The sequence below is a fragment of the Pleurodeles waltl genome, chromosome 10, assembly GCF_031143425.1.
Source record: "Pleurodeles waltl isolate 20211129_DDA chromosome 10, aPleWal1.hap1.20221129, whole genome shotgun sequence".
Classification (NCBI taxonomy): Eukaryota; Metazoa; Chordata; class Amphibia; order Caudata; family Salamandridae; genus Pleurodeles; species Pleurodeles waltl.
The window spans coordinates 179,931,538-179,953,385 of NC_090449.1; the positions used below are offsets into that span (position 1 = coordinate 179,931,538).

The 21,848-nt window shown below is 41.5% G+C and overlaps 1 protein-coding gene across 1 annotated transcript; it reads left to right on the forward strand.

Moving 5' to 3' along the window:
- Nucleotides 1–1,375: 1,375 nt before the first annotated feature.
- On the forward strand, nucleotides 1,376–9,938 carry LOC138261315 (parvalbumin, thymic CPV3-like). The gene is made up of 5 exons (XM_069210147.1): nucleotides 1,376–1,441; nucleotides 4,790–4,857; nucleotides 6,559–6,691; nucleotides 7,919–8,028; nucleotides 9,652–9,938. Exons 2-5 carry the CDS (start codon nucleotides 4,797–4,799, stop codon nucleotides 9,675–9,677), a joined length of 330 nt encoding a protein of 109 aa, XP_069066248.1. The 5' UTR covers nucleotides 1,376–1,441; nucleotides 4,790–4,796; the 3' UTR covers nucleotides 9,678–9,938.
- Nucleotides 9,939–21,848: the final 11,910 nt, after the last annotated feature.

Here is a 21,848-nt window from a genome sequence, read left to right on the forward strand (position 1 = left end):
TTCAGTTGTTGCTGCGCTTTCATGACCACTGGAGATCAGGGTTGGGCAGAACCAGGGAGCCCAAAGCTCATGCAAGGGTTTAAAGCGGCTACCTCTGGCGGCCCCTCACTGACCTACTTGGGATACAGGGGATACATTATGCAAAGTGCTAACAACGCACATTGGGAATTTCCGCCCACTTCTTGTGCCACGCAGGTCAATGCAAGTTTTGAGCCAGGATGGTCACAAAAGGAAGTTTGAGTTTTTCCATGGGGATGCGGTCCCAGAAAAATGAGGGGATACTTTGTTTTGCATCCACGTATTATTAAAGATGCAGGTACAGAGGCAGCGAAACTGTCGCGAGAACCTAGTTGTAATTCTGTGTGTGAAACGAACACGTGGCCACCCGACCCGAATGGACAAATGGTTTGGGCCCTGGCTTAATACTTTTTACCTGAAGGTCACAAGTGCAAACCTGATCCAAGTAAATAGTCACAAAGCCATTGATAGCCGGTGTTGACTCGTGCCAGTGGTGATAATGTACTTCAACAATTCCCACAAACAGCAAAATCTTCACCACTTTTCATTCAAAAGACTTTGTTTTAAACTTTTGAGTACTCAATATGCAAATGACCTCTTGGATTAAATTTCTCTTGAAATATAATTATTCATCACTGTTCTTAAAATTCTGAATGTTCTCTTAATTTCATACTTATGAAGTTAAAAGGAAAAATCGAATACATTACTTTTCATTAAAAATGTTCACTGTTGGGGTTTATGTGCGTGACGTTCCCGGAGCAAAAACACGTTTTCCTTGTCTAGTGTACAATATAACCATCAATAAATGATTAAATAGTACATGGTGAAATTGTCATTAAAATAAAAATATTCGAGCACAGCGTGTTCTGACTACCTCTCTGTTGATTTAAGTTCTCAAAGTTATAGGGCTGAAAATGATCTCAAATCTCTAGGTGATCTGTCTACAAATATTCTCGTACTTGCTGAAGTTTATGGTTGCAATCCTGACAGGCTTCCGACAAAGCTTTCAATACCAAATCCAAGCTGCCTCCCATCTCTCCACCTCAATGAATCTATATTAGCACCTTCTCTTTGTTGCCATCAAAGAAACAAAGCGTGGATGTGACAATGCAAAGGTGAGCCGCGTCCTATCCTGTGACGCCCTACACCTGGCGACACGCGACACAGAGTTATTGGAAATTGCAATTCTTTTTCTATATTCCCCCAGGGATATAAATAGAAAGGGTTAATTAGTTAAGCAAGCCATCGAGCTCAATTTCAGAGAGAGCATCTGATCCCTCGAAGGTAACCCTAGGAGCCCTTATTGTCACCTCTTGAATCCTATATAAGCCCAATCGTCAGCACAGAGGTACCACTGTTTGGATGCCTTACAACTCCTTCGCTCTTTTACCTACGACTGCGGTCCCCAGAGAAACAAACACAGGTAAGGACACGGCTCCTGTTGGCTGATGGTGTGGTCTGCTCCGCTGAATGTGTCTGGGACTCGTGCTGAAGGTGTTGCTTTGTCTTCCAATAGCCCTTTCTTTCTGAACAGTAGAATTATTTTGTGGTTGGTGATGTGGCCGGACTGACTTTTCATTGAGTGAGGACTGATTAGTCCATAAGATTGTTTGAGTGTCAACAATTTGTTGCCTTTATTGATTTCATAGGTATGCCCATTCCACGCTCATGCAGAATATACCTAGGTCCCTGACGAGCAACACTGAGCTAGTGTCTGTACATCGAGGTGATACTAACCGCTGCCAGACCACAACAGACAACACATGCACACTAATCTCTACAATACACAACAACAGGGACAGTAGCATCTAGGAACCTGAAACACAACAGGCAAAAAGGAACCATAAAGAGTGACATTCACAAAACATACCATTGTAAAACCAAGAACCGAAAAACACATCCCACGTCCTGCACACAAGTATGGGGGAAAACGGGACCAACCTCCACCATAGATACATGCATTGATAGCTCACAACCAGAAGCTCGCAATCACCTAGAGAACGAGAGCGAGCGTACACACCACCTTCGAGATCCCAAACCAGAAATCAAGGAAATGCAGACAAAACTGAAAATCTAAGGCTTCAGACAGAATAAAAAAGGGTGCAAACACCCAAAAACTGTTAAGAGGATTTCAAGTTCAGCACCACGAGACCACCGAAAATAGAGAATAATACTCTAATCTCAAACAATAGAACTTGATTGTTTACACAAGAACATTCTCCTCGATGCGAGATACAAAGATGTTTTTCACAGCTAGGTGGTAGTAATTGTAGAACTATAAAATCGTTTAGCCAGTGCTTAATTTGTAAAAACAATATTAATACTAAGTGCAGGGCCCAGAGTTTGTTTTAGCTAGTCGCTGCCAAGTGCTGCCGAATACCAGAAGTACCGACTACCAAGCTGCCTAGTCTTGGTTATGCCTCATGCCTCTTTCTTGCATCGCCCTACACTTCCTGTCTTTTTACCTCACTCGTGCAAACGCCTTTCCATCTCTGCTTCCTCCAGATGTCACGGTTCTCTGTAGTTCCCTTCCTTATCTCTCACCCTTTTCTTCCTTTCTCTCTTTCTCTGAATCAAATTGGTGTTACTAAAAGTGAGTGGCACCGGTGTCAACCAACAGTTACCGCCTGATCCTGACAGCGCCTCAAAAAGGCAGGAGCTGCACTCCCTGGAATAACCTGCCAGTCATGTCCGCCTCAAATTAAGACCCAGCAAAGGGGACACCTCCGCTTGGGCCCCTTGCAGAATGTTTGGTCCTCTCTGTAATGTGTCACATAGTCACTCAAGTTCCTTTTTTGAAGGTTTCTGTGGTACGTTATGATCCAGGTGGCAAGAATGGTTTACTCAACCTTTAGTCTTGTGGAGTGTAGATTACCAAAACCATTCTTTGTGTTGTGCTATTTTTTTCTCCACGGGGAAAATCTTTTTTTTTTCCTTGGAGAAACCACATCCCCTGCAAGCCACTATGGAAGTTAACACAGGAATACATACATGTAGTTAAATACATACACAAGATCTAGTAGCAGTCCAGTTGACAACTTATGGGCACCCACATATGAACTGAGAATTCCTTTAGCTTTGCCTCATGAGCCCCCCTTTTCTCCCGTACAGTTAAAGTGAAGCTGAATTCAATATGGACAACTGACTGTTTTGCTCAAGAACACATTTTCGTGATAAACAATGACTATGTAGTGAATTTCTTTTAGAGTTATTGTTTTGAACTTTTCTATGTGAACATCCAGAAAATCTGGCAGAGATCCATCTCTCCTAGACTGACACTGGGCATCATAAGGCAGCTTGCCTTAGGGTCATTTACCACAGCAAGCCACCTTGTGGGTATTCATAGGGCTGCTTCTAGGACATGGCAAGGCGGGCAGCCACCAAGCTAAAATCAGGGATTTCGCCCCTACAAACAGCAACGCTTGCCACTGTGCTGGGGCAATGGGAGAGACAGGAACTGAAAATGACACCCTGCTTCAGAAGGCTAGACACCTTGAATGCATCTTGATTCCTCTGCACGCCTTTGTGTACCAGGCACAGAGCACCAAACTTTTGGATCTTGCACTCAAAGAGGGTTTTTAAGATCTAGACTCGATTTTGTAGCATGTGATGAACCTGCATTAATGTCTGTTGGCCTCCAAAGCAGGAAGTGGCCTCTGCACCTCAGAGAGGAACTTCCCAGTGGTGCTTGAATGTGGAAAACTGAGGTCTAGCCCCAATACACATCTGGGCACCGGTGATTTCACTTCAGTTAGTACATAATTTGGTAGTGCTTTCATCATCAAGTGAGTTTCAGAAGATCAGACTTCTGCTCCATCTAGGACGTGTTGAGAGTCAGAGTGCATGTGTGGATGACAGGAGCAAAATCAGGTTCCTACTACTATCTGGCATAAAGATGCCAAGCATATACTTTTATAGTCTAGTGTATAGTCAGGGGGGTAGCTTAGTCAGTATGATTGAGGGGTGGGGGGCAAGCTTCGGATTTCCCACAAATTTAGCTGGGACAGCTTGTTAAAACACATTATATGAGACGCAGGGCCGCTTAAGGGACAGTGGAAAGAGAGAGGAGTGCAAATTGTTATGGGTACTTAAAATGCAATATTTTTCAAACTAATCAACATTTTAAGGTCTCCAAAACAGAGAGGGAGATTGCATTTGTGTTTTTGTCAGTGTAGGCATGCACAAATCCCAGCTGAAATCCAAAAGACGCTTCACATTACCCCATTGAAAGCACTTGTACCCAACTATTTACCACAGATTACATTTTGTAGGGGAGAGGTGTACCCACAAATACACCCCCCCTGGAGATACACCCCTGTTTCTAGTACAACACCATCTCAAGGGCGAGTGTACTCTAGCAACATCAACTCATGGCAGGGGGTACTCTCCCAACACTTATGCTGAATGTACCCAGGAGCCTGACAAGCACCACTGAGCTAAATGACTCATACGGCTCTTCAGGAAGGCGCAGGAGTCACAAAAACCTAATCAATGTCCCAGAAATGGTGGTAAACGTATGGAACCATCTTAAAGATGTGTGAAGGGAGGGGAGCAAAATGAGGAATGGAAAACACATGAAACAGACAAAAAGAAGCAATTTAGTGTAAAAGCAAAGACAGAGTTGGTGAATAGACGAATAAACAAGTAACTGAAGCTTGCAGAATAGCAGGACATTAGTACAGTGATCTGCACAAACGTGCATCTCTTTCTCGCATCTACCAATGGCTTCTGTGCCTTTTAATGTTTGAAAAAAATTTTTTGTTTGCAACAGATCCAGGATGAGTCTCACCAGCATTCTGAGCCCTGCTGACATTGCTGCTGCCCTGAAGGAGTGCCAAGGTAAGGAACAAAACATATGCTAAGAGTTCTGTGACCAGGCCCAACACAAACAGCTATCACTGCCCTACTAAGGATTCAGCATAGCTTCACACTCCATTCACCTACACCAGCCACACGGGTAACCGAGGGACCCCTTCTAAAGTCTGGTGACTCCACTTTGATGAAGATCAAAAGTTACACCCAGCAAAATATCAACACTTGTGGCTGGATTACATAACGTTTTCAACCTTTAATGAAAATGTTCTACTGATGTTCGCTTTCACTGATCGGCAAATGCCGTTTTTGCACCGACTGATCAAGTCAGTGCACAAATCTGCCTTCTGCCACCGTCATGTAATCTAGGGCTTGTTGTACAACACATTTTTATGGCCCCAAACACTCCTATTCGGAGTTCCTCATTGGTAAAATGTTTTTTGCAATGTACTAAACCCGTTTTAGCAGTCAATGACTTTTTGCCTTCTGGAATGGGTGTACAAATAGAGAAGCAATGGCTATTTGGAAGGGGCGTATTTAGGTGTCCCTTCCCAATAGTGATTCGTATCCACGTGTATTAATGGTTTAGGGTTGAGTGATCCACAAGACCCCTGCCAATTCTCAAACAAACTTTAAAAAAAAAAAAAAAACTTTTCTGTATTAATGCAGTGCTGTATTAAGGAAAACAGGCTAAATCTAAAAAAAGAAAAGTCAATTTTTTCCAAAATATTGGTTGCTTATTGCCTTGTGAAACCAGTAAATAGTACTTCTAGCCCAAGCTTCCTATATTCTGCTTTATAGGATTTGAGTGTGCAGGGTGCATTATTTTTCCTTGTGAGTCGTAAGTTTGTTTTTTCTGCTTTAAATTGTCTTAATATTTATGTCGCTTAGATAAAAGTAAAATTATATATTAATGTTTGTATCAGTGTGTTCAGCAATGTTTGTTTTACTGTATGTATACCCATGGAAGAAACTTACCAAAACTATTTTGCTTTAAAAGTGTTCTGTGGACAGGTAGGACATGTCAGTGCACGGGAAAGCTAAGGGAACTTTTCTACAGCTGCGTAACGTTTACTTTTGCGAAAGAAACGCGCCAACTCACACATTTCAAGCCTTAAATGCGCAAGAGAGCCAAAGTGGTTTAGCCTCAGCTGCTGAGTTACATATTTTTTAGATAAATCAACATTTATCAAAATTGAAATAAAACATTTAAAAGGGCAAAAGCAATAAATAATAAAAAGAAAATGATTCTGCATTATGATTTCTTAAATAGGAAGCAATATATTAAAATATCAATTTCAATTCTCCTGAGAGTTAACTTCCTAACATTTTAAGTGCGCATAGCACGAATAGGTAGCAGTGAGGCAGTGCTTAATTTGATCCGAAGGTTGCCGGTGGGTACCACCGACACTCACTTTGGGGAAATAAACTTATTATTCCTCATCAAACATTTCTCGAGAGGAAGATTGGAAACCACATAAACCGGAAACGGGAGGAAGAAACAGACGGAAACCCGTCACAAAGGGTAAACGCAGGAACGTGCAAAGGTGAAATAAAGGGACAGAGAGCATTTGATAGTGAATTAAAGAGGCCTGAGATGGATTCCTGACTGCGCAGCCTTAGTATAAGGGGCACGACATTTAATAACGCTGGCCGCAGGCTTCTGAGCCGTGCTTTGGGCACCAGCACTCATTAGTTATGAAGTGACGATCTTTGTCCTCATTACAGCACCAGACTCCTTCAACCACAAGAAATTCTTCACCACCTGTGGCATGACCAAGAAAACCCCCTGTCAGTTGAAGGAGGTCTTCAAAGCGATGGACGATGATGAGAGTGGCTTCGTCGAGGAAGGCGAGCTCAGGTGAGAAGGGCTGCCCGCGAGGGAATGAACACACGCCTTTGGGAGCAGGCTGTGCGTTCAGAGGCCAGCCTCATGGCCTGATGCTGGCCTTTCAAAGTAGACCATGACGCCAACATCTGCATCTCTAGCCATCCTTCGAAATCCAAGATATGGGCACACCCCAAATCTAGTGTACAAATCCATTTTCATTACTGGTTCGGCGCATTTAAAAAATAAGAGAATTGCACACAGCACACACACACAGACTCACAAACACACGTCCACACCGTCACCCACGCACATAAACCCATACACAGATACACACATACTACACACTTTGTATATGCCCATACAGTCACACATCCATGCATACCTATACAGGCACAACACTCACACATCATACACCCACACCCAGTCACATAAAACACACTCTCACGCAGGCAAGCATACCCCCACACAGATAAAGAACAGATATAACCACACCAACAAACACATACACAGTCACGTGCATAAACATATGTGCACTTGCACACACACACCAAACACATAAAAAGACGAATAGCCAACTAAACACAACCGCACAAATATACTACACACATCCACTCAGTCACAGCCACAAACATTCAATTCCCCCCTCCCCCGCTGTGAGAGCCATATTCTGATATAAATACTGTTATTATTCTAAATAAATAAATATTTAAAAGTAGAATGACTGAAGCTAAAGTGCATTGCTCTCCAGTCGGAGCACCTTTCAGTGGGCAGCGGATGCAATTATATAGAACTGTATTTTGTCAAGGGTATGGCTAGTGTGTTGAATTGTGAAATGGTACCTAATGTCATCATAACCAACAAGGTTAAAGGTTACGCCTTCCTAGGATGACCACCAGACAAGCATGATATTTGTAAAGTAGTACATTTGCGTCCCCTGGGGCTGGACTACTGAGAGAATACAACATGGTCCACTTTCCTAGGGTATCCTAATGTGGGAATGCATTTGTGCACAAAAACGAAAACCTCTTCATTATCTGCCCTCTGTCACCAGGATAGGCCAGGGATACATTTAGAGGTCAAAATGCACTAAGAGAGCTGTGTCCCCGTAACAAAAAAAGTGTAAATCCTAAGTATAGTAATATATACCAGGAAGTTGGCTAGAATCCGGCCAGTTGAGGGACGGGATTCAGAGTGGAGTTTTACAATGATGTACCACCTACTGCATATTTGTCAAATTAGGTGTCTTTGTTTCCTCAGGTACTTCCTCCAACGATTCGATCCCGCAGCCAGGGTGCTAACTTCAAACGAGACCAAGGCTTTCATGGCCTCTGCTGACCATGATGGAGACGGGAAAATTGGGGCTGAAGGTAAGCTATCTTCCAAGTGACAGAACAAAGGCAATCTTTCAACTCTTATTGGCTTTATCTGGGCTGGCAATTCAATATATCATGTTTTTGAGCGCCCGAGGAAGCATGTTCAGAGTGAGAAATACTGAAATGATGCGCAATACGAGGAACAGAAAAAACAAGGGTTGATCCATTGAAGGAATACAAGGGCCAATTGATCCACTGAAGGAATACAAGGGCCAATTGATCCACTGAAGAAATACAAGGGCCAATAGGTCTATGAATGGGATGTCAGATGCACAACTATTTGCTGTTGAAAGTCAATGGGACAGTAGTACTGAGAATATCACTGCATTACTTGGGGAGTAGGTGTATATACTTCTGCATCAAAGGATATGCAGTGGTCGTTATACACCTAACACCAACCTCTCTTGTTGAGAAAAGACTTAAAACACAGATGGCGTTTTAAGTATTTTCTCAACAAAGGGGTTGCTATAGTGTCTACGACAAAAGGGAGGCAGATTCTAACCTTTGTGGAACAAGCAATGACAAACGCGTGGGAAAATAAGGAAAGCCAATGGCTGTAGGTGGTTGACCCCAAGTCCCCAGGAGTAAAGTTGTTCTGTGCTATCCAAAGATGTCTGCAACCAGGCCTAAAAAATGATAGGATCCTTCTGACACAACTTTCACAATGCAAAAAGGCGCATAGGCTACTGGGGGTAACTCAGACCCTTTTTTGGGTACTTTATGTGTGATTATGGAAAAATGTAAGGAACAAGAACATAGGTTTTCGTTCCTGTTATAAGCGACTTTTTGTAAACATTTCCCAAGAGTCCCCGGACCTCAGGTTGAGAACCACTGCTGTAGAGAACAGTAAGGTAACCCCATCACTGACACAGCTAACTGTTTGCTAACAAAATCAGGCCCTTTGACGAACCAAGGCACAGTGTATTGCAATATATAGGAACTCAAATTATGTACAATATATTAACTTAGTAAAGTTACCAACACGCTTCAGTTCCATTTAATCTGTCAAACATAATTGCATTTTCAGGCAAACTTACTAAAAAATACTATGAGACAGATCATAATCATTGTTATTATCCTTTTTTGCAACTAAATACGAACACAAATGAATATTCATGCAATCACTTTATGAATGGAAATAAGACATATAAACGAAACTACGTATATATTTCATGACAGCAATGTGTCATAGCGAAAACCACAGTTATTTCTGCAGTACAGCCCTAAACAAACATTTGTTTTGGGAACGAACAAATAGTAGTTAAATCAATATTGTAGTCTATAAAACAAAATGTGCAAATTTAGTGAGGGGTCGGGATTTTGTTTCCAGGAAATAATCCTCATTGAACATCATTATTCTTACAACCATAAGTGATTTAAGGATTGAGAAAACAACACATTTCAATCAGGTACGCGAACTGTAAACACATATATATTCCAAAATAAAACAAAATCCGGCTTTGGCAAATAATTTCCAACTCAAGGGAGCCCTAAAAAGCATTAACCTACATCAAGACATATGGAACACTGCTCAAGTGTGCATCATTTTCATATTATTATTTCGACTGTTCTTTTCAAAGGTGTTTGATTTTGTGGATATCTTGCTTGTTCTTGCAGAGTTCCAGGAGATGGTGTGCTCTTAAAGGCCTCGGTGGCACCAGAGGGGATCAGCAACATTGCAAAAGAAAAGGCCCACGCATGGATAAGATCCTGATTGATTTTTATTCATAGATAACATTTAATTATTTACTTTTTAAAACGTTTGTGATCTGTTTATTGTCCTTTCAAGAACCAAACACCAATCAATATGTTTTTTTTAAGTTCAATTAATTGATTTATCAGGTACTGTAACCATCTAAGCAGACACAACCATATCAAATAAAAATTTGCATCTTCTGAACGGCCTGGACTCTCAGATTTTTTATTTATTGCCAATGTTATTATTCTCTCTTAACAAATCACTTTCCAAGCCCACAGTATTTCTCTTAAGAACAATAGTCATGTTGCTCTCAATGGCGGTATTGCTATGTGCGATAATCACAAAGGGCCTTATTACATCCTTGGCGGTCCGATGGGGTGACGGTGGTTGGACTCGTGGTCAGCCACGGTGGTGCTGAGTTCAGCGACGCTGTGCTGATCACAACTCCACTTTCTGCCAGCTTTTTCATGGTGGGGACTCTGCCATGGAAAGGCTTGCAGAAAGCCATTGCAGGGGCCCCCCAATCCAGCCCCCTCAGAATGCACACTGTCTGCCACAGCAGACAGTGTGCAATTCGAGGGCAATGGGAGCACCCTCTGTGCGATGGCATTGGCCTCAGCTCCATGAGGAGCTGAGGCCAATGCCGCCACTCGGTTTTTACTGGGCTGACCGGTGGAAACCTCAGATTTCGGAGGTTTCTGCCAGTCAACCCAGTGGAAACCTTGTAATAGGGCCGGTGAGCAGACCGCCAACTCTGCGGTGGTCTCCTTGCTAGGGCGCTGGTGGGCAGGCGGTGGCTCGCCAACCTCGTAATGAGGCCCTACGTGACTATAAATATGTTCAAGAGATTTGAAGGCACAATCAACACTGATAAGGTTAAATGGTCAGGACTGTTATGTGGCACTGCTGACATTACATTTTGGTTCTAACCAACCTCAAAGGGAACCCAGAAATGTTGATCATGGTTCAGACACAGCCAGTCTCAGAACCTTCCCTATAAAGACTTGGAATTTATTCACTGTGAGAGTGTTTCTCAAAGGATTCAAGATTTTAATTCACTCACTGCAAGCCAGTCTCATCCATTATTAGGGCAATGATCTCAAGCAAATGAGATTCACTGATATGACTATCATGCTGAGCTCTCACTTTGCCAGGTTGAATCTTACACCTGGTACAGAGAACTAGAGCTTCAACTTGGGGTTCCTCTGACAGCAGATCAGCTCTTAAAAGATGAACAGGCTGCAAGACCTCTTCTCACAAGAGGTTCAATCTTCCCTCATTCTTTGTAGCTCATGACAGAATCTGATCTGCCACAGACTAATTCTGCCTGGCAGCGTGGGAATCTGGATGACTTTCTGATCCCGTGTCTCATGCTTCCTGATGGGTGATTATATACCAGCATCTTCTCATTTTAAAGGTGCAATATTGCCTCCGTCGAAATGCAAGGGTTTTCTTTAATGGTAGGAGGGAGACTTCATGAATCCCTTATTTACCTTTCTTTTGCAATACATAGAAGAGACCATAATGTCCCCTTAGAACAGCTCTATTGTGACTCTCTCTCTTATTGTGACTTTCTCTCTCTCTTTCTCCCCTCAACCATCTGTGCCAAGGTCGTAGAATCAGTGGTGTGACAACAGACACTACTAATGTGAAACTAACATTTTTTTCCTGCTGAGGCGATAGATGTTCCACATTTATTTAGCCATGATTGAACAAATATCTGATGAGCACACTGTATCTTTCTGTTTAGCCTTGAGAATGAGTTTTCATTTGTAAGTGGATAGCACATGCTGTATTTTTAGATCTGGCGTTAGCCAAGACCTTTTGATGTTAGTAAAATTATATACTTAATATACTTACAGGAGCTTTCAAGCTAGCCCTCCTCATCCACTGGCCTATTTTTTTGTCCTTCATATTTTTGTACCGCGCACTACAGCGTACAATATTTGGCAACCAGTCAGCTCACTTCAGCCATTGGCTCACTCGCATTGTCAATCTGCTTTTTCATAAGGAACACTATAATTATTTTGATTAATTAAAATCTTTGAAAAACATAATTAGAAAACAAAGATAAGAACATTTTCTAAAAACATGCTGTCAGGACACCGATGGGGATCATAAAAGTTCATATGATAAAATACTACAAGAAATTTGTACCAATAAAAATTGTAGTAAAGTGCATTGTTGTCGGACGAGCACATTTCATGAATAAAGTCTATTATATATAGATGAAAGTTTTTCCTCTAACTTAAGACAGAAACTTTACCAGCCTAATGTTCAAAAAAATATTGACTGTGTTCAATGCCTCTCCATGATGACTTTTCTGCATGTTCGCACCTCCAGGTTGTTAAGAGATCTGTGGAATAGCTGCCTGCCTTCCCTATGGAACGTCAACACAGACATATGACAAGAATGAAGGTTTCCTTTCCAGTGGTACAAAGGCTACACGTAGGACCTATCACAAGGAGCAAATCTGAACTCAAATTAGTTCCCTTCAGTGCCAGGGCCTACTGTGGCAATGTGTGATTTTGAGACTAGTCTACAGTACCCTGGCAGGCATTTTGAGTGAGGCCATTTTTCCTATTTACTTGTAAATGCACGTTCCGAAAGAATAAGACCAAACTGAAGGAGGCCTCCGCCCACTCTCCAGCTGCTCTTACTGGCTTCACACAGTATGGCTATATTTTGTGCCCCCTACCAACCATTGCTGCTCATACACCATTCTGCAGTTCTTCACTTCTATACCACTGCTGTAAGCTGAAGTGTGCAGTGAGTCCTGTGGCCCAAGCAGTATTTATCAATGGCTTCAGCCAATGTTGATATGTGTCAAGCCTTCTCCTGCATCATTCACTTCCTGACACTAGTGTAACTGATGGAAACAGCTTGCAAGTATTAGTGTGTCAGTCCTTATTTGGTCTTTTTATGTTAATAGACAAGGGGATGTGTCATAGGTCGATGAACCTTTTGACTACGCTTAGAGTGATTCCACCATAAGTCCCTAAATTCAGTGCAAATACATCAGCATAATCAATAAACATTGACAAACCTCTTCTTCAGACTCATTAATTATCACGCACCATGACCCATTTGGTCATGAATAACCACACCATTTAGTAAAAGTTAGAAAATGTATTTCCCTAGATTAACAATGCTAAGATTGCATAAATCAATCTCAAAATCAACTGATAGACATACACAAATAACACTGGCTGACCAAATCTTCTAAAGAGTCTCAATTTAGCTAAGGCATTGACTGTCAAGCATTCCAGAATCACGGTACAAATCAATTAACAAGAATAACTGCGGTAGAAATAACATACATTTAGATTTAGAAAATGAACAACACAAATTCTTTTAGTAATGATTTGTTAGCATTTTCTGTGTCTCTCTCTCTACCATCAGATTAGAATAGCATGTTTGGGCTTCATGCAAATTTTTTTTGTCAAAGGTAATTTGGAAAAACATCTAGCTATGGCTCTATCAAAAATAGCGGCTGGTACATAAGACAAGTAATAAAAGCTGCAACCACAACAATAGCTTTTTGTTATACCTTTCCTCAATATGGATCGGCAAGCTGCGATTCTCTTCGTCAGTTGGACATCCATCTGGTCATCTTCAACAAAGGGACAATGAAAGGGAATGGCTCAGACATAGGGGTCTCTACTCAATCTGAACCATGTAAGAATCAATCTCTAACGGGCAGCCTCAAATTATTTAGCCATCAAGATTCAAAGTTAAAGTTAAAAATAAAGTCATCAGGAACTGATCAGCTCCCAAAAACAGAGCATCTACAGAGGAAATCAAATTCGGAAAATCGCATTTTTTCTCTGTGCAGTCAGGATAAGTTAAAATCACCAAAAGAACTTCCCACATTACCACTGGTTAGAAAATCGTACGTTTACAGTCAATCCAATAAGAATTGAACCCCAAATCTATGATATAACTAAACTGTCTTCACCCGTTCCCATCGTCAGACTCGTCAGGTAACTTTCTTGTATCCATTCATACTCTAGTCAGTGCGTCCATTGTTGATTCCTGGGAACATTACTGTCTCACGCATCAAGTTAACATTGTATCAAATACTAATAGAGGACATTCTAGCAAGCAGTTCTCATGTGAAAGTTAAAGACATCGCTAAACGTTTGTTCAACTCAATGTGAACAATACATCTTTATTTTCTAAACATGCATTCACGATTTTATTTTTTTATTCAGACATTGCAGTTTAACATGAAGCTGTGCAAACTAGGCCCAAACCTTGCTAATTTAAGGCCTACAATTAATAAGCAAACACATAACATCAAACCATTATTATAACACACTACCAGAAACATTTTCTACATATATGCTTTGAATAAACATTAGTATTGCATTTACTAAAAACATTATGAATTTCATGGCGGCTACTCAAGCGGGGATCATTTTCCAACTTGCATATTAATTTCTTTATTACTCTAATTTTATGCAAATTGATAACTCACAACATGTAAAATTAATTAGTGTTAAATTCCGTGTTCATAATCCCTCCTCTGATGACTCTGATGACTAAATATGTCATCACACTTTCATTACCCCAAATGTTTTGTTCATATAAAATTTGCTCTCCGTGTAAATTGTATTTCTTCCTTCCCTTTTCGAATTTTCACTAAATAATCTTTCGATTAAAATTTTTCTCTCCTCTAATCATTTTTCTCATTTTAATCACATGGTATAGACTATAAATTCCCCATGTTCCAAATAGACAAATCACAATAATCAATATTATTTGTGTTATTTTCAAAATTATCCCTTTCCCCTAGGTTGCCAAGCCAAAACCCCACAGAAGCAAAACCTTTGCTAACTTTTTCCCAAACTCCAGGTTCTTTCATCTCATTTAAGTCAGTGCTCTCATTAGTTGGATTGTTAATTAAGCTTCTAAACTCTTTGCAATTATTAGATCCGAATGTGCAACAATATTGCACATTCAGCATTTTACAGACTCTGCCCTGCTTTGCTAAAAGGATGTCTAGTGCAAGTGGGTTCTGAAGAGTAATAATCTTACTGCAGCCATTTCTGTATCCATTAGGATCATGACTCCTGAGAATTTTGTCAGCATGTTATCCACAATAGTAGACAACTTTTGAATATTTACTGCATTCATAATAACTCACACTGAAGGAATCGTTGCTCCAAAAATATCTCCCACTATGCCAGAGGAAGATTCTCGCTTTTGTCTAACATGATGTAATTCAGTCAGTTTAGGTACTTTGTTCAGGTTCTCAAGTTGAAAAATCTTTAGGAAAACTATTCCCAAATAGCATGTGCCATACTATCCTCCTGGGAGAAGATAATACACATTTTGTCCACAGATGTAATATACTCCTGGAACTGCTGGGTCTTATCCATTTAACATAAATGCCCACTTACTCTGAAAGAAAAACACATGTATACATCCACTCGTTCCCACGAACAACATATACGTTCTAGATTTAGGCCTATATACACATAGCTTCCCTATGTGTTGTGCATCTAAAGCTAATTTCCTTTGTGTCATTAAATGCATGATTATTTCTAAATGTTCTTTTCTCTAAGCCCTTTCCTAATAATCTCCTTTAGTGCTTTTCTCCTATTGTCTGTCTGATCTAGGAAGCTCTTTTTTAAAGGTCTCAGCAAGCATGTCAAGTTATTGCAATAGGCATTCGCTGTGCCAAATGTTAATATAGGTTCAAAGAATCCTCTCACTAACCCTATATTATTTTCCTTGGCTACTCTACTCAGGTACTTAATTATAGGAACAAATGAAAACACAGCATTGTGGTTGGAATAGAAATATTGAATGTACCTCTGGTTATAGAATCTTGTTAGTAAAAGACTACATCGTATTCCATAAGTAAGAGGCTAACTATGGTAAGAAACTCCTTCCTCAACTGATGAAGGAATCTACGTGCACACATAACATTCTCTCGCATTCATTGTCTCCACATACTCACGCAATAAGCAATAGAAAATGCTAGAAAAAAGATCTCCTTGGTTGTTGTCTACATGCAAATATTTCTCATCTAACCTGAACCTCTCTACTGCTTTACAAAGCTCATTTCATTTTCCTCCTTCACATGCCAACATATTGACCTGGGATTTCTCTATCAAAACAAAAATGCAAAAACTAATTCTACCATTCACTTGTTACATACACGCATTCAGGACCCGCGTACCTTCGATTTGCAATTTGTTTTCTTTTCAATCTGCGATCTCCACTTAACTCTCCATCACTTAAATCTTCTTTTCTTGTTATGTCTACTTCCTCCTCAATTGTTGTCACTGTAATTGCTTCTTTCCTCTTTGGTTGAGATTTCAGCCATTTATCGCCTTTCAGTGGACTTTTTGTCAATGCTCCTTTCAGGGTTGGACTTGTGATTTTTTTTTCTGTGCTGCAGGATTTACTCTTGATGTACCCGCTACTGGTTCCTGAAGAGTCAGATCGTTTTGGCTTTGATCCGCCTCAACTACTTTCCCCTCAAGGACTGCTGTTTGCTCTGTTTGTCTCTCAAGACCATCTGCTTCTGGGAGAGCCCACCTCTGACTAGACTCTCCTGTCACTTCAGTCAAGGCTGGTCTATTGTCACCCTACTGTATTCCTTCTGTTTCGTCTCTCACAGGAGTATTTGGACTAATTTCAGTTTGCTCAGTCAGCCTCTGATTCTCCTGTTTCTGTCTCCAACTCTGGAGCTGGTCTGGATGTTGTTGGTACTCTCAACAACCCTTCTTTGTTGTCCAAAGAACACAGTACTCTCTGAGTATGACTTGCGTGGATCCAATTTGGAACTTCAGCGCACTTCACAGCTGTACTAATAACCAGTACTACTTGGTAGGGGCTTTTCCACTGAGGCTCCAAGCACGTCTTTCTCACATGTTTTCTGATCACAAACCAGTCTACTGTGTTCAGGTTGTGGCTTTGATTTGCAATGGTTGCAGTGTGGTAGCCTCCACCTGATGAGAGTAATTACCTGGTGCAATAAAGTCTGCATTTCTGGTGTTTATCTGGACATCTGCAACAAGCACCAAAATCTGCATGTTATTAAACATTAACTGGAAACAGACGCAATTTACTGCAACTAATACATTTCAAACCCAAGGGTATCATATTTTATTTAGTATTGTAACATATGACTATCCCTTCAGGGTACTCATTAACAGGCATTTATACAGCACACGTCAAGCATGTACAGTGCCTCCAAAGTGGGTCCCAGTTAGAAGGACAAAAGTTACAAATGTCAAAAAACTCCTTGGTATTCATGTAACTCTTTGTTGAACATGAAGATCATGTAGAAGTAGATAGGTAAGGCATCAACGTCCATCTGACATCAGGAAAGAGGAAAGAACAAAGCAAAATCATCCAATAGACGAATAAAAGGGGTTCCATGCGGCAAAGGCCAAAATTCAGACACAAAAACATTTGCAAGTGAGCAATGGATGTGAAAAAAATATTGGAACAATGCATTGTGACACATCCTTCACTTTTTAATGCCTCCTTTATGTATGATTAAAACTTGAATTGACTCGATGTGAGGGGATACTACTTTGTCTTGGAATGGGATCCTCAGTGAGAAATCTCTGGATTGGAAACAATCATGCACGGAGTAACTAGTAAGCATTTTTTGCATCCAATTTTGGCATTTTACTGGGACATTTTTACTATTTGTGTGATTCCAGCATCCTTCCAGTTAGTGACAGAAATGGGTGTGAAGCCAATGCTGGATCCCAGACAGCTAAACATTTCTGAAAAGTAGACAAAATTCTGAATTCAGCAAGGGGTCATTTGTGTAGATCCTTCAAGGTTTTCCTACAGAAAGTAACAGCCAAAATAAAAATATATTGAAATTGAGGTGAAAAAACAGCCATTTCTGTCCACATTTTCTTCTTTAACTTTTTCCAGCTATGGTAGATTTTTGAAAGCAATATACTGTTACGTCTGCTGGACTCTGCAGGTTGCATGGATATATAGGACTTGTAGGTTCATCAAGAGCCCTAGGTACCGAGAGCCAATAGAGGAGCTGCACCTTGCAGTGGGTTTTCATTGTATACTGGGTTTACAGCAATTCGTTTGCTGAAATATAAAGAGTGAAAAATAGGTATCAAGGAAACCTTTGTATTTCCAAAATGGGCACAAGATAAGGTGTTGAGAAGCAGTAGTTATTTGCACATCTCTAAGTTCTCCATACTAGCATGTGTATTGCAGGGAATTTCTTTAAATACACATCTTTTTTACACACTGCCTTACATTTGGAAGGAAAAATGTAGAGAAAGACAATAACAGTTGTTCTTCTATTCTGTGTTCCCCCAAGTCGCCCGATAAAAATGGTACCTCACTTGTGTGGGTAGACCTACTGCCTGCAACAGGAAACACAACATGGACACATCACATTTTTGCAATGAAATGTAATGTGTTTTTTGGAAAGTGCCTAGCTGTGGATTTTGGCCTTAGCTCAGCCGGCACCTAGGGAAACCTAACAAGCCTGTTCATTTTTGAAAACTAGACACCTAGGGGAATCCAGGATGGGGTGACTTGTGGAGCTCTCACCAGGTTCTGTTACCCAGAATTCTTTGCAAACCTCAAAATTTGGCAAAAAAAAACATTTTTCCTCACGTTCGGTGATAGAAAGTTCTGGAATCTGAAGGGAGCCACAAACTTCCTTCTACCCAGCATTCCCCCAGGTCTCTTAATAAAAATAGTACCTCACTTGTGTGGGTAGGCCTAGTGTTCGCGACAGGGAATGGCCCAAAACACTACATGGACACATCAAAATTATCAAATACAAAACTACCTGCTTTTGCAGGGGGGGCACCTGCGTTTTTGGTACTGGGCTCAGCAGTCATCTAGGGAAACCTACCAAACCTAGACATTTCTGAAAACTAGACACCCAAGGGAGTCCAGGGGGGTATGACCTGCGTGTATCCCCCAGTGTTTTCTTACCTAGCATCCTCAGCAAACCTCAAATTTAGGTAAAATAATAAATTTTCCCCACATTTCTGTGTGGGATGGCTGCAACAGCACAAATTTTCTACCGCCCAACGTTCCCCTCAGTCTCCAGATAAAAATGATACCTCACTTGTGTAGGTGGGCGAAGTGCCTGTGACACGGAAGAGCAAAAACATGTTGAAATTGAGGGTGAACCAAAGCAGGTTCAAAAGGGCAGTTTGGAAAAAACGTTTTTAGGCTGAGAAGTGGGGCAGAATTTGTATAGGTATAGATGCAACGATACTGTGTGGTAGGAATTTTGTAGAATCCTGCAGATTCCAGAAGGGTCCATCACAAAAATGTGGGAAAAATGTGTGATTTCAAGCAAAGATGGAGGTTTGCAGGGCATCGTGGGTAAGAAAAAGGTGCGGGTGCAGTGAAGCACACCTTCCTGGACTCACCCAGATGTTTAGCTTTCAGATGTGTTTAGGTCTCGTAGATTTTTCTACATGGCAGCGTCCCATATTCCAAAAAGTGCAGCCTTCACCATTCCAAGTGGGATAATTTTGAGAGTTCGACCAGCTCTCATGGCCAAAATGTAAAACCAAAACAATCAAATGTCCTCTTGTTTGCCGTTGGGATAAGATCTTTTAGTGTGGAGGGAGAGAGCTGAAAGACTATTACCCCCTTCAGTTGGGGTGGGGACATAACCATGCCAATACTGGGTGGTAGCCATGACCCCACATAATTTTTTTCCCTGGCACCTAGTAGGCTTTCTGCAACCCCCCCACGGTAATGGATTGCGCTTGGACGTCATTGATGTCACTGGGGGAGGGAGGAGGTATGGGTGACAGGGGAAGTGCTTCCCCTGCCATCCCTGACCGGGAGAGGGGGGTGGGAGGCCCATGGGGGAGCGCTATCACTCGCCCATGGGCCAGGTGCAGGACGAGCTGGTCTCACCACCGGCACAGCAGAGCTGCAACCGAGGGCAAGACCAGCTCGCCCATGGAATGTAAGGGGTTAAAGTAAATAAAAACAAAGTGCGATGGTGGGGTCAATGCTGGGCGTGCCATAGCTCTTTGCTTTTATGCACTTTAAAATGATACATAACAGTTTGTGTTGCCGTGTAGCATCTTTAAGAGTTACTGACAATGCAAAGAGGTCTCGCATAGGCAAAACCTATTGGCTATGCCAATGCTTGTTAATGTAGGCATGCCTCTCATGCAATTTGTTGTAATGGAAAGTGCAACAAGATGACACATTGGCAGTGGAAAACGCTGCCTGGATCAAATGATTTCTGTGAAAACGTAAGTTTTAATGTCTATACTTTCTGATGATGCATCTCGAAAGTCAAAATAATGCGGATTTCATGCAAGTGTCTTTACATCTGTTGCAAAATCCCTCTAACGAAAGCTAGAGAGTGAGGAAGGTATTTTCCAACATCAAAGCATGATTCAGTACCAACTACCCAGAGCTCACAGAAACCAAGATTGAGTTTCTGATTGTGGACACTGACAGGTGACTAGAAGTGAGAAAGTTAGAAAATCATTTTAGACTAGGTAAGACTGACATTTTATTTATTAACCGCAGTAAAACACTTGGGCTCTCATTGGGAGAGGCCTCATAACATCCTACTGGGTGGAACAATGAGTTTCAAGCAAAAAGTATATAACGAGGCCTGAGTTTTTCTGTGTTGTTTTCCGTAGACAAAGCCTCTAGGTGAAATCTGGAGTACTTTGTCCACAGAAAAGACCCAGAGTTATAGGTTCACAAGTATAAATCAGTGCATCACCAGTGATGTCTACGCTATGCCATATTTTGTAGGGAACTATAGAGGATCAAAATGTGGTCCAATGGCAATACTGCAAACCGGTATTACTGAGACCAATGCCTGTGTTAATGGCAATGCTAATTGTGATGATAAGGGCCTAAGAATTTAAGCAGACTTCTATCTGCCTTTGGATGACCAACACCATCAGCTTCTTGTCAGATTATCATTTCAGTCTATTGAGGAGACAGAGAACAATGGGTTATCATCCTTACCAGATGTCATTATCAGGTTTGCACTTGTAAATGGACAATAGTCTCTGGAATCTGCCACATGGTCTACTGCTGGTTTTAACTCATATCAAGCTTTTTTCATCCCACATTTTGAAAGGTATTTCACGGAATCTCTCAGTGAAAAAATAAAACAGGAGTCACAGTTTTTACACTACACTTGTAATTGCCTTTTGAGAGCTAAAAATAACAAACTATTGTTTTTGCTCAAATGAAGATAGATGAAAGCAGGTGGTTTACTTTGTTTCCTACATAGTGACGGCTTCAGTGTTGGTTGATCTGGCCTGACGGGCACTGTGGCACTGCCAGATGGACTGGCATGAAAGGGCCAGTGTGAGGTTGTTTGTAGATCACGCCTGAGACAGCACATGAGCTGTTGATTGCAAGAAATTTTGTTTGCCAAACAAAACTTAACAAGCACTGGCAAAGCCAATAGGTCCTGCCTATGGGTGAGCTATTGGCTTTGGCAATCAGGTGGGGGTGGTGAACAGGAGGGTGGCTGGGGCTGGTGAACAGAAGAGTGAATTAATTTGTTAAATGGTAGAATGGATGGCGTGGCGATCAGCAGGGTGAAATTAACTTGGTAAATGCAGGGGCGGCTCCTTCACATTGGCGAAGGAGTGGTGACCCCTGGCTGAGCCGGCAGCGGAAAAATAAAACAATAGTTCATTATCGTCTTATTTTTCTGATGTTGGCTCAGCCAGCAGCATGTGATGGGAGGGGTGGCTGGACCACAGGAGGGGGAAGAGGAGAGGAGGAGGAGGACAGAGTGCACCACAGTGTGCATGTGTGTTTGGCCGGCCGTATTAGGACGGCAAACACACATGCACACTTAGGTTTCTCCAGCCCAGCTGTGTTTAATAGCCGGGCTGGAGAAACTGCACAGGCCCCAGGGTTGTTTCTGAGCAGCATTCCAAGCTGCTCAGACCAATCTTGACGCTGCTTTCATCTTAGCTTTAGCATGAAAGCAGCTCCAGGATTGCTGGTGTCCCAGTGAATGCTGGGACACCACATCGAGGGAAGAGGAGCGATGAGGTAGGCAGCGGAAACAGCGGCGTCTGTTAAAATAAGTTCGTTTTTTTTACAATTTTCATCCCCCTTGCCCTTCCCCTTGAGATTTGGG